Below are 18,783 nucleotides of genomic sequence, written 5' to 3' on the forward strand. Positions count from 1 at the left end.
GGGATTAGTTTGATTTAATATTTTAATAAAGAAAAAAAATAAATTTTATGACATGTCCCCTCATGTGACAGTGTCACATGAGCTGGGACATGTCAATTAACCTTAATTAAAGCTTTCATTCAATTTATAAACACTTCATGAAACCTCATCCCGCCTGTGGATGAGGTTTCATGATAAACGCAAAGGCCGCCTGAGCTCTTCGCCTGCCCGCCGACCTTAAGGTTGGACGGGCAGCTCCATTAAGTACTTCAATGACTTTTTAAATGGCCTTAATAGGCCTTTGGCAGTTCGGCAGGTGAGCAGCTGATTCCAGTGCCTGCCCGCCGAACTGAAGATCTGAATGATGTGCGGTGACTTGGGGACGCGTGACCGACATCACCGCGCATAATTTTACGCATCGGTGAGTGGGCCCCGGTAGGGCTCACCAACCCGAAGATTCTGGCCAATGTTTCAAGTCCATATGACCCTTCTTTCAGATTTCCAGCACCACAGTATTTTGCTTTTATCTTACTATAATGAATATTTATTTTAGTAGACAGACGGTTTATTGAAAAGGAAGAGTTTGTAGAATCATGTAATTTGCATTTAGGAAGAATGAGAGGGTAACATAAGAACACAACATAAGATATAGGAACAGGAGTAGACCATACAGCCCCTCGAGCCTGATCCACCATTCAATACGACCATGGCTGATCATTGGGGAGCAGGGAGAGTGGGCTTGGAGAGGAGAAAGTGCAGTTAAACCCAATCAGCATTAAAAGATTAGAGAGAAACAAGAATAAAATTGATGCAAAGAAAAACTGTTTGGGGGCTAGGAGTGAGAGAAAAACCAGTCAAAAAAAAAAAAATGTTTTCTGTGTTGAAATGCACATGGGATACTAGAGCAACATTAAGTCAATTTGTTTAACAAAGATCCCAAGAAACATGAGTAAGAAATGTGTCCATAAATTTTGAAGATGCGGCACAGTTTATTTGTGGGTTATATTAATTGCTAGAGAGATTATTTAAGTAAAAATAAAAAAATCTTACAATCCATTAACCTTTTGCCTCGAGTGTTCTTGTGACAAAAGGCAAACTGTTCGTGACTGTACCTCGGGTGACATCCCTGATCAGGTTTGATCTGAAGACAAACCATTTCTTTTTCCTAGCCAATCCTGTCCGAGCTAAAGGAATGAATAATGGAAGGTTTTTTGCAGAAACATTTATTTTGATTTTATATCTTTAAGGTAATGTTTAATTCTTCCAGAAGTCTTGCATTTTCACTTTTAGATGTTAAATGAATTATGCTTCATAATGTGTTAAATTTACTCTGGAGGTTTGTCTAAACTATTTTATGCTAAAAACAAATCAGTGCAGATAGGCATCACATGGTCCATGCATACTGCATGTATTTGTTATATGTACAAAGCGACCAGAACATACTGGCTGCTTCTGAGCTGCTACTTGAGTCCAATAAGCAAATTCAAAACTACAAAGTTCCTGACTAAATCACAAATAAATTCGAAGTGACCAAGAGGCTTACAGAATTCAAAAATACAGGATCAAAGGCTTACAGAAATTGGACTTCATGGATTTACAGGGATTGGCCCATGAGAGAAGGTGGGACAGTGGTAATGTCACTTGACTAGTATCCAGAGGCCCAGACTCAACTTTAACAACTTTTAACAACAACTTTAGATCTTGAACTCCCTCCTCCATCCCCACCCGCTTGCCGTTTCTTCCCCCTCCCTTTTGTTTTTTCCAATAATTTATATAGATTCTTCTTTTCCCACCTATTTCCATTATTTTTAAATCTATACCTTTTATGTCCTTTTAGTCTTTTTTCACCCCACCCCCACTAGAGCTATCTGTACCTTGCGTGTCCTGCTATCCATTCTTAATTAGCACATTCTTTTAGATAATATCACCACCTTCAATACCTCTTTGTTCTTTTGTCTGTGACATCTTTTGGTTATCTGCTCCTATCATTGCTTGCTTGTCCCTACAATCTCCCCCTATCCTTCCACCCCCCCCCCCCCCCACATCCCCCCCCCCAAACCTTAAACCAGCTTATATTTCACCCCTCTCCTATTTTTACTTAGTTCTGTTGAAGGGTCATGAAGACTCGAAACGTCAACTTTGTTCTTCTCCGCCGATGCTGCCAGACCTGCTGAGTTTTTCCAGGTATTTCTGTATTTGTTTTGGATTTCTAGCATCCGCAGTTTTTTGTTTTTATATTTTGGCCCAGACTAATGTTCTGGGGACATGGGTTCAAATAGCAGCTGGTAGAATTTAAATTCCATTAATGACTGTAGAATATTTTTTTTATTCATGGGATGTGAGCATTACTGACTAGGCCAGCATTTATTGCCCATCCCTAATTGTCCTTGTTAAAAGGGCATTTAAGAGTCAACTATACTACTGCAGGTCTGGAGTCACATGCAGGCCAGATGAGGTAAGGACAGCAGATTTCCTTTCCTAGACATTAGTGAACCAGAGGGGTTTTTTACAACAATCAACAATAGTTTCATGGTAATCGTTAGACATTTACTTCCAAGTTTTTATTGAATTCAAATTCCTGCCATGGGATTTGAATCTAGGTCCCCAGAGCATTACCCTGGGTTTTTGGATAACTAGTCCAGCTACAATACCACTATGCTATTGCCTCTCCTGTAAAAGCTTGTCTCAGTAATGGTGACCATAACAACTTTCTTGGATTGTCATAAAAACCCATCGAGCTCACTAATGCCTTTTCGAGAAGGAAATCTGTCATCTTTATCTAATCTGGCCTACATGTGATTCCAGGCCCAGAGCAATGTTGTTGACTTGTAAATGCCCTCTGAAATGGCCTTGCAAGCCACTCAATTCAAAGGCAATTTGGGATGGGCAACAAATACCAGCTTTGAAACAACCCATGAAAGAACAAGACCAGCTTAAACATAGGTATACTTTATGCATTGCACAGACACAGCACTCCAGACGTTGTAAACAGTATCACCTGACTTACCATACACACCACAGACAAAGCCTATATAGCTAAAATATTCAAGCTTGTCATCACACAGCCCAGCAGTAGTCAATGTAAAGAATCTTACCAAATCAATAATAATTGGCATCAAAGTGCCAATAGATCATTTCTCCTCTAGTGATCAGATTAGCAGTTAAATATGGTAATTATGCTATAAACCCAAATTACCCACCTACAATGTCACAGATCAGTTGATACATATACATTTAAAAAATAATACATATACATTTAAATAAAATAAGCACATTTGTTTTAACTTCTCTCAGAACAATAAATGTCACTAGAAGTTACACAATACATTTGATTTTAAGTTTAGAAAGTTCTTGCACACATTTAAGGACGTTTCAGAAGACATGACACAAAAATCACCCACTGGTCAGCTGAAGAAAATCTGACCATAAAATCTGTACCTAATTGAACAATAGTGTCAATTCTGTACAGAAGTTCTACTGATGACTTAACTGGCAAACACACTGCTGAGTGATACAATGAGATCTAAACAGCAGGAAGGTTCCAAAATCAATCCTTTGGCAAAGTTGAATTAGCTAATCTTATAAGGGCAATGACAGAATTTCTATAACTAGCCTCAGCTGAGAATAAGTGAGAGTTCCTATTTCTAACTGGTATCCAATGAATCCAATGGCCACTACCAGAAATGAGCTAACATCAGTAACCCAACATGAAGCAGAATGCAGAGAACAAGGGCAAATATTGTGAAGAAAAGATCACACTACAAAATATATACTTCCAACTGAAGAGTATTGTATGAACACCACAGGTCGAAGGCGTTTTTTTTAAAACATTGCTGCTCATGTTGTGGCTGCAATAACTCATATTTTCACGAAAACATTTGCAGCCTGGCCTGTTGTATACATTTACTTATATTAATTAGCTTAACAATTCCCTTGATACATCACCAAGATTTATGTTTTTGCTGAATAACAATTTGATTTTATATCAAGAAATCCCTCCGATATTTACTTCGGGATGCTTTTTGCAGCAGATTTTCCCAAACTGAGATATCATTGGTGAGTTTTCTGATTGCTTAACTTCATCTCTGCAAATGTCATGGTTCTATTTTGGGCTTTTTTGTTGGAAATCATATTTGAATTGATTTTGAAACAAAGGGAATACACTTGAAGAGATCTGTCATCATGAAGAGGCCAAGCTGAGGAGTTTCTCCACAGGATGGAAGGGGCCCTGGAGCGACAGGGAGGTGGAGAAGAGATCTCATAAAACCTCCCAGTATTTAAAATGGAACTGTTGTATTCCAGCTCTTTTGATTCACTTGAGGAGGCAGATGACACCAATAAAATTATTGTCTTTTTAATTTAACTTCTTCACTGAAGGAATTTTCATGCTGCGCTTAAAGTGCCATTTAAAAATGCTGGATAGATTTGTGTACAGCAATTTTTAGCTAAACAGCCATGAGTCATTTTAACCATTTATTTATTTATAATTACTGATTGTTTGCAATTGTTATACGCATTTGCAACTGAGCAAATGTTCTTGAGATATGGGTGTCCTAATTGCTCTTGAGAAGGTGGTATGCCATACAGGGGTATAATGGTCAGTGAAGAAATTCTGTACACTGATATTCCAATACACTACTCCGTGTGTCTGTGCCCCCACAGATTAGGGTGCAGAAAGAGGAGGGTGGGGGGGAGAAGAGCGGGAGAATCAGAGACAGCATGCAACCGCTATAAAAACATAAGAAATAGGACCAGGAATAGGCTATTTGGCCCTTCAAGCCTGCTCCGCCATTCAAAGTGATTATGGTTGATTTTCTATCTCAACTCCAACAGCACACAACTGGAGTTGGGGTAGTCTTGTACATCATTTGCTGGCAAACTCTGCTTTATGCCTCCATTTTGAGTATTCTTCCCTTTGTTCTTGATTAATACTTCCTATCTCCTTTAAAAAAAAGCTTTACATTTGTATTCCCATAAGCAGCTACTTGCTTTTGAAGAGCCGGTACTCAAAATTAAAGGCTGAATGCCCTTTCTAGTCTATTAGGCACCATTCATCTTACTTCCGTTGCAAGGCTTAAACTGTGCTGTGAGTGTATGATCTGACCTACTAACACTCAGCAAGATCAACTCGTCATGCTGTCAGTGCGTAATCTGGGTCTTCCTCAGTGGCCCTAGCATTTTTAAAAATCCAGAATCCTTGCTTTGTGTCGATATTTTCTTTGAAATTTCTGTATTAAAAAACCTTACCTCGACCATGACAATTTTGATTGCTCTCCTTTCAATCACTTTCCTCATTAGTAAATATCAATCACGTAAGTAAAGACAAAACAGACTGAGAATTTTATGGTAAGCACAGTGATTTAAGTAAATAAAGCAATGACAATTTTGGATACAACAGATATTGATTACTTCCTATTCACAGGGCATCCCCTCATTTATTTGATCTTCTTGCTGAGTAGTTAACAGTACATTAAGCTGGCCAGTTTCTGGTTTTCATATGTGCATTTCTTTTGCAGGTAACATTGAATGCTCTTTATGTTCTCAAAGTTTACACCAAGAGGCAGCGAATCCAACAAGACTAAATACCTGCAGGTTTGCCATTTACTTATGGAGACAATTGTGAAGAGAATTAAATAGAGGGTGAAGCAGCAATCCAATCCAATTCTACCAGCAGACAGCTATGCACAATGAAAGATCAGGTCTGAAAGTAGGCTATAATGCTGTCGTGCTGAAAATCTGACCCATGCTCTTTTCAAAAGCAACTCCCCACTACGGACAATAAAATTTACCCTTCCCTTTGCAGTGCTGTTTCCCCAAGAATACACTATTCAATAAAATAACTCACCCTTTCTCCGTCCAATAAGAGGTGAACTCTGAAAAGGCTGGGATCATTCACTACAATTTCTTCATTTCTGTATAAGATCTGGAATATCTTGCTGTAAACTGTGTTGTCGTGAACGAAGGGTGGGCTGGGGACCAAATCACCTGCAAAAATCAAACATCCACTAAGTATACACAGAAGAAAAACTTTTTACTGTCAAAAATTGCTGTGTAAAGCAATTCTAATTACCATCATGTTTTTTTTTCAAATTACCAGAATACCCTAACTTAAGAGAATTCCTAAGAACAGGAAAAGGACAAAAGACTACAACAAGCTGAGATATTTTTCCTCAGTTCAGCATAACTGCCACTTCCTCACCACAGTTAACCAATTCCTTCTCTTTCCAAAAACACTCCCCATTCTCTTTTTTCTTGTAGTGTCTTCTTCGGTGACTTTTCCAGAGTCCCTTTGTCACTTCTCTGCCCATTCCTCATTCTAGATTCTCCAACTAAAGTTCTGACAAGGCCACCACAGTTAAACCACCCTAATCAGAGTAAATAGTGGCTTCCAGTTTGACCACGTTGTCTATTCTTCCTTAAGCTTTCTACCACCTTCAATACTATCAATTACTCAACCAACACTACGCCTCCATAATTCTTCCCAACGGCACCATGCTCTTGTGGTGCCATTCCCACCTGTCCTTGAACTGCTCAATTGGCTCTTCATCCTGTTATTGTCATCTGCAATATACCCCTGGACTCTCTATCCTTGCTCAGCTCTTCTTCTGTCACCCTCTGGCAACATTACTAACAAGAGCAGGGCCAGCTTCCACATGTAAGTTAAAGCTAACACTAAATCTATCTCTATCACCATCACTGATTGTTCCTATAATATTGCTACCACCACTGCTACTACTACTTTATAACATCATACAAACAAACAAACAAACAAATTAGGAGTGGGAAAAGTCCATTCAGCTCCTTGAGCCTACTCCAGCCTTTAATGTAGAAAAACAAAGATTGAAGGAAAAACAGATGCCAACCTAAACAAAGAAAGAAGACACATCAGTTCTGAAGAAGAGTCATCTGGACTCGAAACGTTAACTCTGTCTTTCTCTCCACGGGTGCTTTCAGACCTGCTGAGTTTTTCCAACAATTTTTTTTGTTTAAGGCTCATCACAATGATGTAGATTTTAAGGTCAGCTTTAAAAAAAAGACAAATGTCAGGAAGCAGAGGTTTAGAGAGGGAATTCCAGAGTACAAGGCTTTGCAGCTGGAGGCATAGCTACCAATGCTGGGAGGAAAAAAGGGGGATGAGCAGAAGGAAAGGACTGCCTAAGAAACCTGATTAGAAATTTTTGAGGTGCAACTTATGGAGGATATTAAATACAAAGAAAGGATTTTGAAATAAAGGTATTATGGTATCAGGACATAATATATGTCACCAAGGACAGGGTCAATGGATGTAGGAATTGGTGTGGTATTGGAATGTAGAAACATGCTTTGGGAGGCTTATTAGTCAAACAAAATGAACTTTATTTAAACGAGAGCTTCCGTGGCTGCTTAAATCCAGCCATCTCCTCATCCAGCCATTTTTTCCTAGGAAACCTCTCCTGAGAATTTATTCCCCTGCGCTAGTCACGCATTGGTTGAACAAATCATGTGACCCCTATTCAGTTGAACTGATCTTAAACTGATAGTCATCACATTCCTCTCCTCTTAACTCCTTTGTACATCTTATCAGTTAATAATTGCTTGATACAATTGAACCAAGAATTTTCTGAATTCTAGAAACAATTACATGTCGTTAGCCCGGACTTCAATTACATAATACATACAATAGACCCCATAGTTATAAATTAAGTCTTTGGAATGGTTTTCAAATTTGCGTTGAGTGGCATAGTTTGACAGGTTGGATCGACATTTTCCGGAATCACATTAACAGGACCACCAGCTCCTGCTCAGTCCTGGGCCTTTTGAATGGGCCTGCGGCCTCTGTTTCCCACTGCTCAGAGCTCCTCCTTTTATGGGCACAGGAACAAGGTCGCCTCCCGCTCCCTGCTAGTCCTCCGCTCCAGCCGCCCTGGGCTTGCAGCCACATTTGTTACGGACAATTCATTACCATTAACTTCCACTGGGATGTCCTTGACGTTTATTACAGGTCGACAAGAATTTTCGGTGTACACAGGTTCACCAACACTTGGTGGTAACACTGACTGCAGGAATGCCTCTCTACCCCTCAACTTCCGAACGATCCATCCTACTATCCTTACTTGTTACAAAAGAAGTCTGGTCTCAGAGAATGCCCTTTCAGGAATCCACCATGGACCGCAACCGAAGGTTTTCATGTACACATTTTCATTAGTCGAGAACTTCCGAGCTCTACTGTGAGAATCATGACTTGTCTTCTGGCTGCACTGACTTGACTCTACCCTCCCCTGCAAATTCAGAAACATAAGACCTAATCTCATCCTGAGACGATGTTTCACCAACAGTTCGGCAGGAGGAATACACCTGTCATTGCGTGTGGGGTGGTACAGTAATTCGGCAGAAAACGTAAGACTTTTGTTGCTATAGGTCCACCTGATAGTTTTTACATGCCAGATTTAGAAGTTTAGACGGCTCTCTTGGCTAAGCTGTTCGATGCTGGGTGGTAAGGAGCTGTCTTTATGTATTTTATACCACTGGGAGTGGTGGAGTTTTGAAATTACACACCCGTGAGCACTGCCCCATTATCAGATACAATTACTTCAGGCAAACCATGAGGTGCAAAACAGTGCCGCAGCTTCTCCATGGTCGCCATTGATGTCGGTGTTTTCACCTCAAAAATTTTTATCCACTTAAGAGTGTGTATCAATTACGAGGTGAAATATCGTAATCATAAATGGTCCTACATAATCGAAATGGTTGCGGACTCATGGCTGCCCATTCCAACATGGCCTGGAGCTGTGGCTGGCAGGTTTTGCCGCTACTGGCAGTGCCTTACCATGTTCTCAATATGAGTGTCGATTTCGGGCCACCATACATGACTCCTGGCTAACATTTTCATCTGAGATACCAGGGTGGCCACTGTATAATTCCATCAGGAGTAGCTTCCAGCCCTGCACAGGAACAGCCACTCACACTCCCCATAGCACAATACCATCTTGACAACTAAGTTCATGTTTACGGATGGAGTAGGGTTTCATCATCTCTGAAACTGCCTCATTTCCCCATCCTATAAGAATTTCATCTTGTACTCCCAATAACATTGGATCCCGACAGGTCCAGGTTTTGAATTAATACACACAGACTGCGAGCGTGTCCAAAAAGTTTAAGGCCAAGACAATTTCTTCAGGAATAGGCATACATGTAATACTTTCTCTCAAGGGCAGGCGACTCAGGGCATCCGCATTCGCAGTATGTCCCCTGGTCAGTGTTTCAAGGTACATTCATGTGTGGCCAGGATCAGTGCCCATATATGAATCCGTGCAGAGGCTATTGGTGGAATAGCCTTGTTCTCCTTAAGGCCCAACAACAGCTTGTGGTCTGAAACAATAGTGAAATGTCTCCCATGTAGGTATTGATAGAGCTTTCTGACGCCAAAAACTATTGCTAGATCCTCTTTTTCGATTTGTGAATAGCCTCTTTCAATTGCTGATAATGTTCTTGACACATATCCTATCGGCTTTCTGAGCCTCAGCCATCTCATGGGACAACACTGCCCCAATGCCATATGGAGAGGCATCACATGTCAGTACTAGTTCCTTCGATGGGTCCAAGTGTACAAGTAGGCTTGAAGACTGCAGCAATTGCTTCATCTTGTTGAAAGCCATTTCCCAAGACCAGCGATGGTGCTCCTTTAGTAGAGTGTGTAAGGGGCCCAGCGCAGTGGATAGATTTGGCAAAAACCGCCCATAATAACTGGCTATTCCCAGAAACGATTTAAATTCAGACACATTAGTGGGGGAAGGTGCTTTTTTCAAGGCCCTGACTTTCTGCTTGACAGGGTGTAGCCCTTGAGCATCGATCCTGTGTCCCAGGTAACTCACCTCCCTGGCTTGAAAAGTGCACTTTTCTTTCTTGGCCTTTCTCTGATTTCGCCCCTTCAGGCATAAAGGCCCCCGAAATCTTTTTTTACACCTCTTCTAAGTTTGCCAGATGTTCGGCCTCTGTGGCCCCAGTGATCAATACATCATCGAGGTATACGACAACCTGTGGCAACCCCTGTAATAAGCTCTCTGTTGTTTCACATATTTCACATGCCAGCGAGCCACCAAAAGGCAGGCACGTGAACAGAAAAAGCCCTTTGTGGGTGTTTATCGTGACATATCCTCGGGAACCGTCATCCAACTTAAGTTGTTGATGAACATCACTCATGTCCAGCTTGGTATATGACTGGTTCCCGGCCAGTTTTGCAAAAAGATCTTCGATTCGTGGAAGAGGATACCCGTCCAGTTTGTGGCCTGATTGACGGTTTGTTTGTAATCACCGCAAATGTGGGTAGTATTGTCGGGCTTCAAGACGGGGAGGACGAGTGCAGCCCATTCTGAAAACTGAACCAGCTGGATCACGCATAGTTTTTCTAACCTCTTTAGCTCAGCCTTCACTTTCATACGCAAAGCATCTTGCTCGGAAAAATCGAGGGGTGGCTTCTGGATCCACGTAGATTTTGGCTTGTAAGCCCTTAATTGTGCCCTACTCATCCCGAAAGACACTGTCATATTTTCTTTATAATTCTGACAATCCCCCTGTCCTTACCTGGAAAACGTCAGCCCAATCTAACTTTTTTTTCTTGAGCCAGTCACGGCCCAGAAGGCTAGGTTACTGCCTATTACTACTACAATAGTTAGCTGGGCAGACTGCTGTCCATAGCAGTGGTACAATGGTAGTACCCCTCACCTTTACTTCATCTCTGGTGTATGTTTGCAGCTTGCTCTCTAAATTTAAAGGCTGGGCACCCCCTCTCGAAATCTGTAATGTGTGCTCGTCCATCACAGTGAATAATGCACCTGTATCTAGTTCCATATTTGGAAGCTTCCCACTGACACGGAGTGTTACAGTGATTGGGTCTAGCTTAGCATCCTTGAAGTTGGAAAGAGAGTAAATATCAGGCTTGCTGGTACCAGGGTTTTCCATACAGTGTACTTGTAACACCTCGTTGGATTGGCTGTTCGACCGTCTAGACCTCGCCCCGCATTGTCTCCTCAGGTGTCCTTTTATCCCACAATAATGGCACTCAGCCTCCTTAAATCAGCACGATTTAGGAGTGTAGTTACTCCCGCATTGATAAAATTGGACCTTAGGAATCACTGCCTCCGCTGTATCTTTTAGTTCTGTAACTTACTGGAACTGCTTCTCTTTTTCCACCTGATTTGGTACCATGGTTGACTGCTAGTTCCCACCCTAACTGGTGCACGGCACCGCTTTGCGCGCTCTGTAGTCCCAACGCATCAGCCTCAGCACTTTTCATAGTGAGAGCAATCTCCAGCGCACGTTTGAAATCGATATCAACTTTCACTGACAAACGACGTTGTATGCCATTGTTACACACACCACAGACTAATCAATCCCACAGCTTATCACTTAGGGTCATGCCAAAATTGCAATGCTCTGATAATTGTTTGAGTTTCACAATGTATGTTGCGATCAACTTCCCTGGAGCTCTCGCTTGCGAACTAAACTTAAAACTTTGCATTATGACTGAAGGTTTTGGTTGGAAATGACCCTATTCCTCTGCAGAGCAGTCAAATTGCAGCATCTCAGCGAGTAATATAATTTCCCATTCACAGTCGTCGATTAAACACAATACTCAGAGATGCAGATGGGAGACAGTGCCAGGGTAGTTTTTTCTTCATCACCAATTGTAGAAACATGCTTTGGGAGGCTTCTTAGTCAAAGAAAAGAAAATTTATTTACATGAAAGGCAGGAGTAAAAGTCTTGAACTGGGGGAAGGCAAATTTTGCAGAAATGAGAAGGGACTTGGCTGAGGTGGACTGGACAGCGCTGCTGGAGGATAAAACAGTGAAAAACCAGTGAGAAGCACTAAAAAGCGAGATCTTAATTGTACAAAGTAGACATGTCCCCTACAAAAATATGAGAGGTACTGCCAAATCTAGACCCCCCTGGTTGTCTAGAGGAATACAGGGGAAGATCAAACAGAAAAAGAAAGTGTACAATAGGCACAAAGAACTAAGCACTGCAGATAGCCTAGACGAATATAGCAAGTGCAGGGATGAAGTAAAAAAGGAAATAAGGAAATCAAAGAGAAGGCATGAAAAAAGATTAGCAAGTAAAGTTAAATATAACCCAAAGATGTTTTACCAATACATTAATGCTAAAAGGTTAGTTAAGGAAAAAGTGGGACCTATCAGAGACAAAGATGGAAACTTGTTTGTAGATGCAGAGGCTGTGGGAAGGGTTTTAAATGAATATTTTGTCTCCGTGTTTACAAAGGAAGGGGAGAATGTAGATACAGTAGTCCAGGAGGAACACTGCGAGATATTGGACAGGATAGTCATAAAAAGAGAGGAAGTATTCGAAGGGTTGAAATCCTTGAAAGTTGATAAGTCACCAGACCAGATGGATTGTTTCCAAGGCTACTGAAGGGAGTCAGGGAGGAGATAGAAGATGCTCTGAGGATGATTTTCCAATGTTCACTAGATATAGGGGAGGTACTGGAGGACTGGAGAAATGCAAATGTAGTTCCATTGTTTAAAAAAGGATCAAAGGAAATGCCAAACAATTATAGGCCAGTTAGTCTTACATCAGTAGTGAGCAAATTAATAGAATCAATCCTGAGACATAGGATTAACTGTCATGTGGAAAGGCGTGGACTAGTCAGGGATGGTCAGCATGGATTTGTTAAAGGAAGGTCTTGCCTCACAAATTTGATTGAATTCTTTGAGGAAGTGACAAGAAGGGTTGATGAAGGTAGTGCAGTGGATGTTGTGTACATGGGTTTTAGCAAGGCATTTGGCAAGGTCCTACATGGCAGATTGGTCAGGAAAGTAAAAACCCATGGGATTCAGGGTAATGTGGCAAACTGGATAAAAGTTTGGCTTTGTAACAGGAAACAAAGGGTAATGGTCAATGGATGCCCTTGCAAATGGAAAGTTGTCTCAAGTGGTGTTCCACAGGGCTCGGTGTTGGGACCCTTGCTGTTTGTATTATATATTAACGATTTTGACTTGAACATGGGGGACACGATTGGGAAATTTGCAGATGACACAAAGATTGGCCGAGTATTGGATAGTGTAGAGGATAGCCATAATCTCCAAAATGATTTGGATGGGTTGCTGGAGTTGGCGGTAAAGTGGCAGATGGATTTTAACATCGAGAAGTGTGAGGTCATACATTTAGGGAGGTCAACCAGTTACAGGGATTACACAATAAATGGGAATCTACTAAGAGGGGTGCATGAAGTGAGAGATCTTGGCGTACAAGTACACAGGTCCCTGAAGGCAGCAGTTCAAGTAGACAAGGTTGTAAAGAAGGCATTTGGAATGCTCTCCTTCACTGGCAGAGATATAGAATATAAAAGTAAGGATATAATGTTGGAATTGTATAAAACACTGGTGAGGCCACAACTGGAATATTGTGTGCATTTCTGGTCACCACATTATAGGAAGGGCTTAATAGCTCTGGAGAGAGTGCAGAGGAGGTTTACAAGAATGCTGCCAGGGTTAGAAAAGTGTAGCTACGAGGAGAGATTGGATAGGTTGGGGTTATTTTCCTTAGAACAAAGAAGGCTATGAGGTGACTTGATTGAGGTGTACAAAATTATGAGGGGAATAGATAGAGTGGACAGGATAAAATTGTTTCCCTTGGTGGAGAATTTGAGGACCAGGGGATATAGATTCAAGATAAGTGGCAGAAGATGTGGGGGGGTGGGGCAGTGGGGAACATGAGGAAGAAATTTTTTTACACAGAAGGTAGTGGGTGTCTGGAATTTGCTGCTCAAGTTGGTGGTAGAGGCAGAAACTTTGAATTCTTTCAAAAAGTAGCTGGATCTGCTCCTTGAGTGCTGTAAGCTGCAGTGCTATGGGCTGAGTGCAGGAAGGTGGGATTAGAAAGGGCCCCTGGGTGTCCTCGGGCTGGCATGGACAAGATGGGCCGAACAGCCTCCTTCTGTGCTGTAACTTTTCTATGGTTCTATGAGAGCTTCCGTGGCTGCGTGAGTCCAGCCAGGCCCTCATACAACCATTTTTCCCTGGGAAACCCTTCCCTAGAATTCATTCACTCCATGTTAGCCACACATTGGTTGAAAAAAATCACGTGACCACTACTCAGTTGAACTGATCTTAAAGTGACAGTCATCACAGGGAATGTGAAGCACAGTTAGGATGAGCTGAAGTTTTCAGAGGGTGGTAGATGGCACTCTAGCCAGTAGAATGCTGGGATAATCAAGAATGGAGATGACAAGAGAAAAAAAATGAAGATTTCAGTGGGAGATGGGCTGAGGGAGATGCATTGGTGGATGGTATTAATGAGCTGGAAGTCGGTGGTCCTTGTGCTGGGCAGAATATGGGTTCAGGAGTTCAGCTCAGTGTAAAACAGGGCATCAAAGTTTCAAACTATCCGATTCAGCCTGACTAGGTTGCAAGGGAGGGCGGTAATGCCAGTAGCAAGGATACAAAGTTTGTGAAAAGGGGCAAGGTTTAATTTGAGGAAATTAAGCTCATCCAAACCAGGATATTGGACAAGTAACCTGGCAGCACAGAGATAAGAGAAGGGTTGGCAGAAGTAGTGAAGAAGTAGAGCTGCATGCCATCAACATGTATGCAGAAGTTGACATTGATACCGTGTCCATGGATGATGTTGCTAAAGAGAATATATAGATAAGGAAGATGTGAGGCCAAGGACTGATCCTCAGGGACTCTTACTGTGATAGTGTGATCTAGGAAGAGAAAGCACGGCTCAAGGGCATTCTGAATACAATCAGAAAACTAAATCAAGCGAGAAAGCACTGCCAATCTGAATAATGGAGCAGTGGTGCATTGGAACAGTGATCAACCATGTCAGAGGTTCCAAAGCGAATGAGGAGAGTTAATGTACTGTGGTTACAGTCATAGATAGGGTAGAAAGGAAGGAACTTTTCCCCTTGGTAGAGGGATCAATAACCAGGGGGCATAGATTTAAGGTCAGGGGCAGGAGGTTTAGAGGGGATGTGAGAAGAATTTTTTCACCCAGAGGGTGGTGGGAATCTGGAACTCACTGCCTGACAGGGTGGAAGAGGCAGAAACCCTCATAGTATTTAAGAATTATTTGGATGTGCACTTGTGATGCCATGGGATACAAGGCTATGCTGGAAAATGGGATTAGAAGAGTTAGGTACTTGTTTGTCTGGCGCAGACTTGATGGGCTGAAGGGCCTTTTTCTGTGCTGTAGACCTCTATGACTCAGAGAATGGCATTCCGACCTTCAGTTAATATTGTTTCAGTGCTGATGGAAGGATCGAAAGCTGTTTGAAGAGATTCAAACTGGCCACACATCAGTTAGGCGAAAACAAATTCAACAATCTTACAAAAGAAAGTAGATTGAATTTGATACATTAGCTAACGTGGATGTGGGTTTTTGAGGAAAAAGGATAATGGCAGTTTTCAAAAAGTGTTGAGCGAAGGTAACCATTTATAATGTCAGCTAGCATGGGAATAGGGACAGGGGAGCTGAGTGATTAGGAGTTTAGTTTGAATGCTGTGGAGGAACCTAATGGAGGAGATGAGCTTGAAAAGGTCATGGGGGTAATAGGCAAAAAAATCAGAAGGGGAAGAGGATGGGGGCTAGGATGGTAGGGATGGTTGAGTTTGCGTTAGAGAGAAAGAGAAATGGAAGGCAACAGAAGGAGCTTAATGGATAATCTCTATCTTGATGATGAAGAAACCCATGAGCTCCTTGTAGTACTATCACAGCCCATGGCCTAGATACCCATGGCTTCAAATTACTGCTGGCGATGGGAGACCATTCATTTTGCTAGCAAACTCCTATACTCTGTAATCCTCTTCCTAAAACACTCTGCTTCATACTTTCTTCCCGTCTTCAAAAGTCTGTAAAAACCCACCCTCCCTATTTTGCTACTGTACCCTCATCTCTCCTCCCTGTCACTCAAATTGCCTCGCTTCTAGCTGTCACAGAGTTAAAAAAAACCCTCTGCTTGATTTTTGTGATTGACAGGACTCTAGGTTAGAAAAAAAAGTAGCATCTTGGTCTGCAGTTTCAATAGAGCTTTTTATTGACATTTCTCCAAGGGCTAACAATCTGTCATTCTGAACGTTTGGCCCAGTTTCAAAAGCCACAATTATCTCAGCAGGGGTTTTTGAGCTCACAGTTTGATTGACAGCTCAAAGAGGCTTTAAAGGATTAGTTGTCTTTGATGTGTGGGTGCGGATATAAGTTTGTTTGTTCTTTTAAGAGATTAACCACTTGAAGTGATTAAGAAGTTCTGAAAGGCCTTTATGAATGAGAATTTTTTTGCATGATCAAGTGTGGAGTAGTGAGAGTAGTATTAGTGTTAGAAGGTTTTTTTTCACTTTCACATGATTCCTGAGGTCTAACCATGGTAGATACTGCGTAAGCGGTTTTGGGGTTGGCATGAAGGTTATGATGGGCAGAGGGAGCGGGGTGGAGGCATGAGTTGGCATGGGGAGTGTCAGGGGCCATAGAGGATGGGTGGCGCTGTAAGGGGTGAAGGAGAGGGCCAAACAATTTCTAAAACAACTGGGACAAAGTCCCAGGGAACTAAGGTAGGCCTTCTAACCAGCTTGCCTTGGCACTTGCCTGCCCCTGTGGCCAATATGCTCTGGTTCTGTGGTCAGCAGGTCCAACTGCATCCCACACCCATTCCCCTCCCCCAGAGTAAAAATTGCATGTATTGGGTACTTTTTACCAAGGCAAGTCTAACGAGTTGGGAAGTTGCCCGACTCGAGCTACCCATGTTGGTGGCCAGAGTCCGGCTCTGTATAGCATCAGAAGAAGCACATGAAAATCAATGTTACCCCAAAATCAATTTTCTATTGGGTTTTACTGCTTGGACTGTGAGCCCGGTGACCAGGGCTCGGTCGCCTTCTTGACAGCATTACTTCACAGGTTTTCAGGTTGGAAAACTTACTTTAACATGTAAAGATTGGTGTCATCGTCATCAGGAAAAGCTCAAATTGTGACTGTGGCATTCAAGTCAAACAATCGTCCACGTATTGACCTCTACCCTGAGAGAATCATTCCTGCTGGTATCACAACCATTCACATTGCATTAGCTGAAGCCATTGAATGGATTGTTAACCTCAACGTCAAACCACAACCACTTCCCCAACCATGCAAATCATTAAAAGAAAAACAAAATGAACGTGGACAAGTATTTTAGAAAAGAAACATTGCTAAAGGTTCTCAGTCATTTTGGAGTAGTTGTCATGCTTATCAGGCTCAAGTGGAGCAGGCAATGCTGTGAGGTCAGGATGCATGTATGTTCCTTCTAGAATCCTACAATGCATGGCACAAAGAAGAATTCACAAAATGGATTTCGGAGCAGTGGCTTCTTCAGTCCATTTGAGATTCCATTTGCTGGAATACCAATGCTACTGCTTTCCTATTATGCCTACGTGAACAGGACAACAGAATCTCATTAGAACATTTCCGGCACCTCCAATAATGCAGCACTTCCACAAATACTGCTCTGCAATTTCATCCGCTAGGTCATCTATTTAACTAAGTCCTGATGTGAGGCTGAAATGCATAAAATTTTAACCCAAAAGCTGAACTACTGACAACCATTTCAAGCTGACAAGCCGATTACATCCGTGAATCCCCACTGCTCTCATGCCTTCATGGTCAGGGGCCAAGCAACGGTCATTGACAGAGAAAAGGTTAAAGGGAATGAGACCCCTGGATCGACCTTGCCCATGGAAAATTATAAAGTCGCACTGGCAGAAGCCTGTCAACGGTCTTCAGTCAGGCAAGTGTTTGAAATAGGCAGCTAAAAGAAGTGATTTAAAAATCTATCACCACCTCTCTAAAAATTAAAAAACAGAATTCTATACAAAACATTATGTATAACTGCTAAATTTACTTACCGACTTGGTGAAGGATTTCTCTGTGCAAATAATGCTTTAGAAACCTCGTACTATTGCTTGTACCCATAGTGGCACTATTGATTCAGTATGACTACTATATTCAAAGTGTTTTTTCCCTCCTCATTCTTGATGTAATTAATGACTGAATAGTTCAGTGGGCTACAATTTTTTTACACCTACAGTTATATACAAAATATAACCATTTTTTTACAAAGACTTAAATAGTTAACAAACAAAGGCAGCTGTGGAGCTGGTAACCTTCCAATACATCTTATTCCAATTAGAAGTTTAAGGTGTCTGCATTGTTAACAGATGCAAAAAGTGTTTTTATTTTCCATTTCAGAACAAAAGACTTAATTAATTGAAAAGTTTTCCTGTAACTCAAACATCAAATGCTTGCAAACATCTGCACTCCAGATCAAGAGTGCTGGAACCTAGGGAATGGGGTGAGGCAGCCAGGTAATTGCCATCATCTTTCTACCTATTGGACCTGGCCAATTGCCTCCCCTGCCCTGAAAGTGCTGCCTCATATCATCTAATGAGTGCTGGTGGCTCTCTTGTACCTTGTCTAAGTAGCCACTCTACAGGTGTAGATGCTGACAGTGAATGTCAGTAACAAAAGCTCAATCTGGGTGAGGAGAGGGAGATTCCCAATTGATACACAACTTACTATTAGGGTGCAAGAACAATTTAGCTAGTCCCAGACGCCTGTCCTTTTTCCATAGCCCAGAATTTTTTTTCTCTTCAATACTTATCTAATTCCCTTTTGAAAGGCTTGATTGAATCTGCCTCCACTACTCTTTCTGACAGTGCATTTGAGATCATAAACAAAAGATATTCCTCATTTCACCTTTAATTCCTTTGTCAATCACCTTAAATCTAAATTCAAGAGTCCTTGACCCTGCTGCTAATGGAAATTGTTTCTACCTACTCTGTTTT

At 41.7% G+C, this 18,783-nt stretch overlaps 1 protein-coding gene across 2 annotated transcripts in view; it reads right to left on the reverse strand.

The window, feature by feature from the left end:
- The window catches only part of LOC121279235 (protein FAM135B-like), a 454,418-nt gene that overhangs the window by 212,122 nt on the left and 223,513 nt on the right, over positions 1-18,783 (reverse strand). For both annotated transcript variants that reach the window (XM_041190288.1, XM_041190289.1), the window contains exon 4: positions 5,825-5,964. In XM_041190288.1, coding sequence (XP_041046222.1) covers positions 5,825-5,964 — 140 coding nt within the window. The remainder of the gene's footprint in view (positions 1-5,824; positions 5,965-18,783) is intronic.

The sequence above is a fragment of the Carcharodon carcharias genome, chromosome 6 (genome assembly GCF_017639515.1).
Source record: "Carcharodon carcharias isolate sCarCar2 chromosome 6, sCarCar2.pri, whole genome shotgun sequence".
Taxonomy (NCBI): domain Eukaryota; kingdom Metazoa; phylum Chordata; class Chondrichthyes; order Lamniformes; family Lamnidae; genus Carcharodon; species Carcharodon carcharias.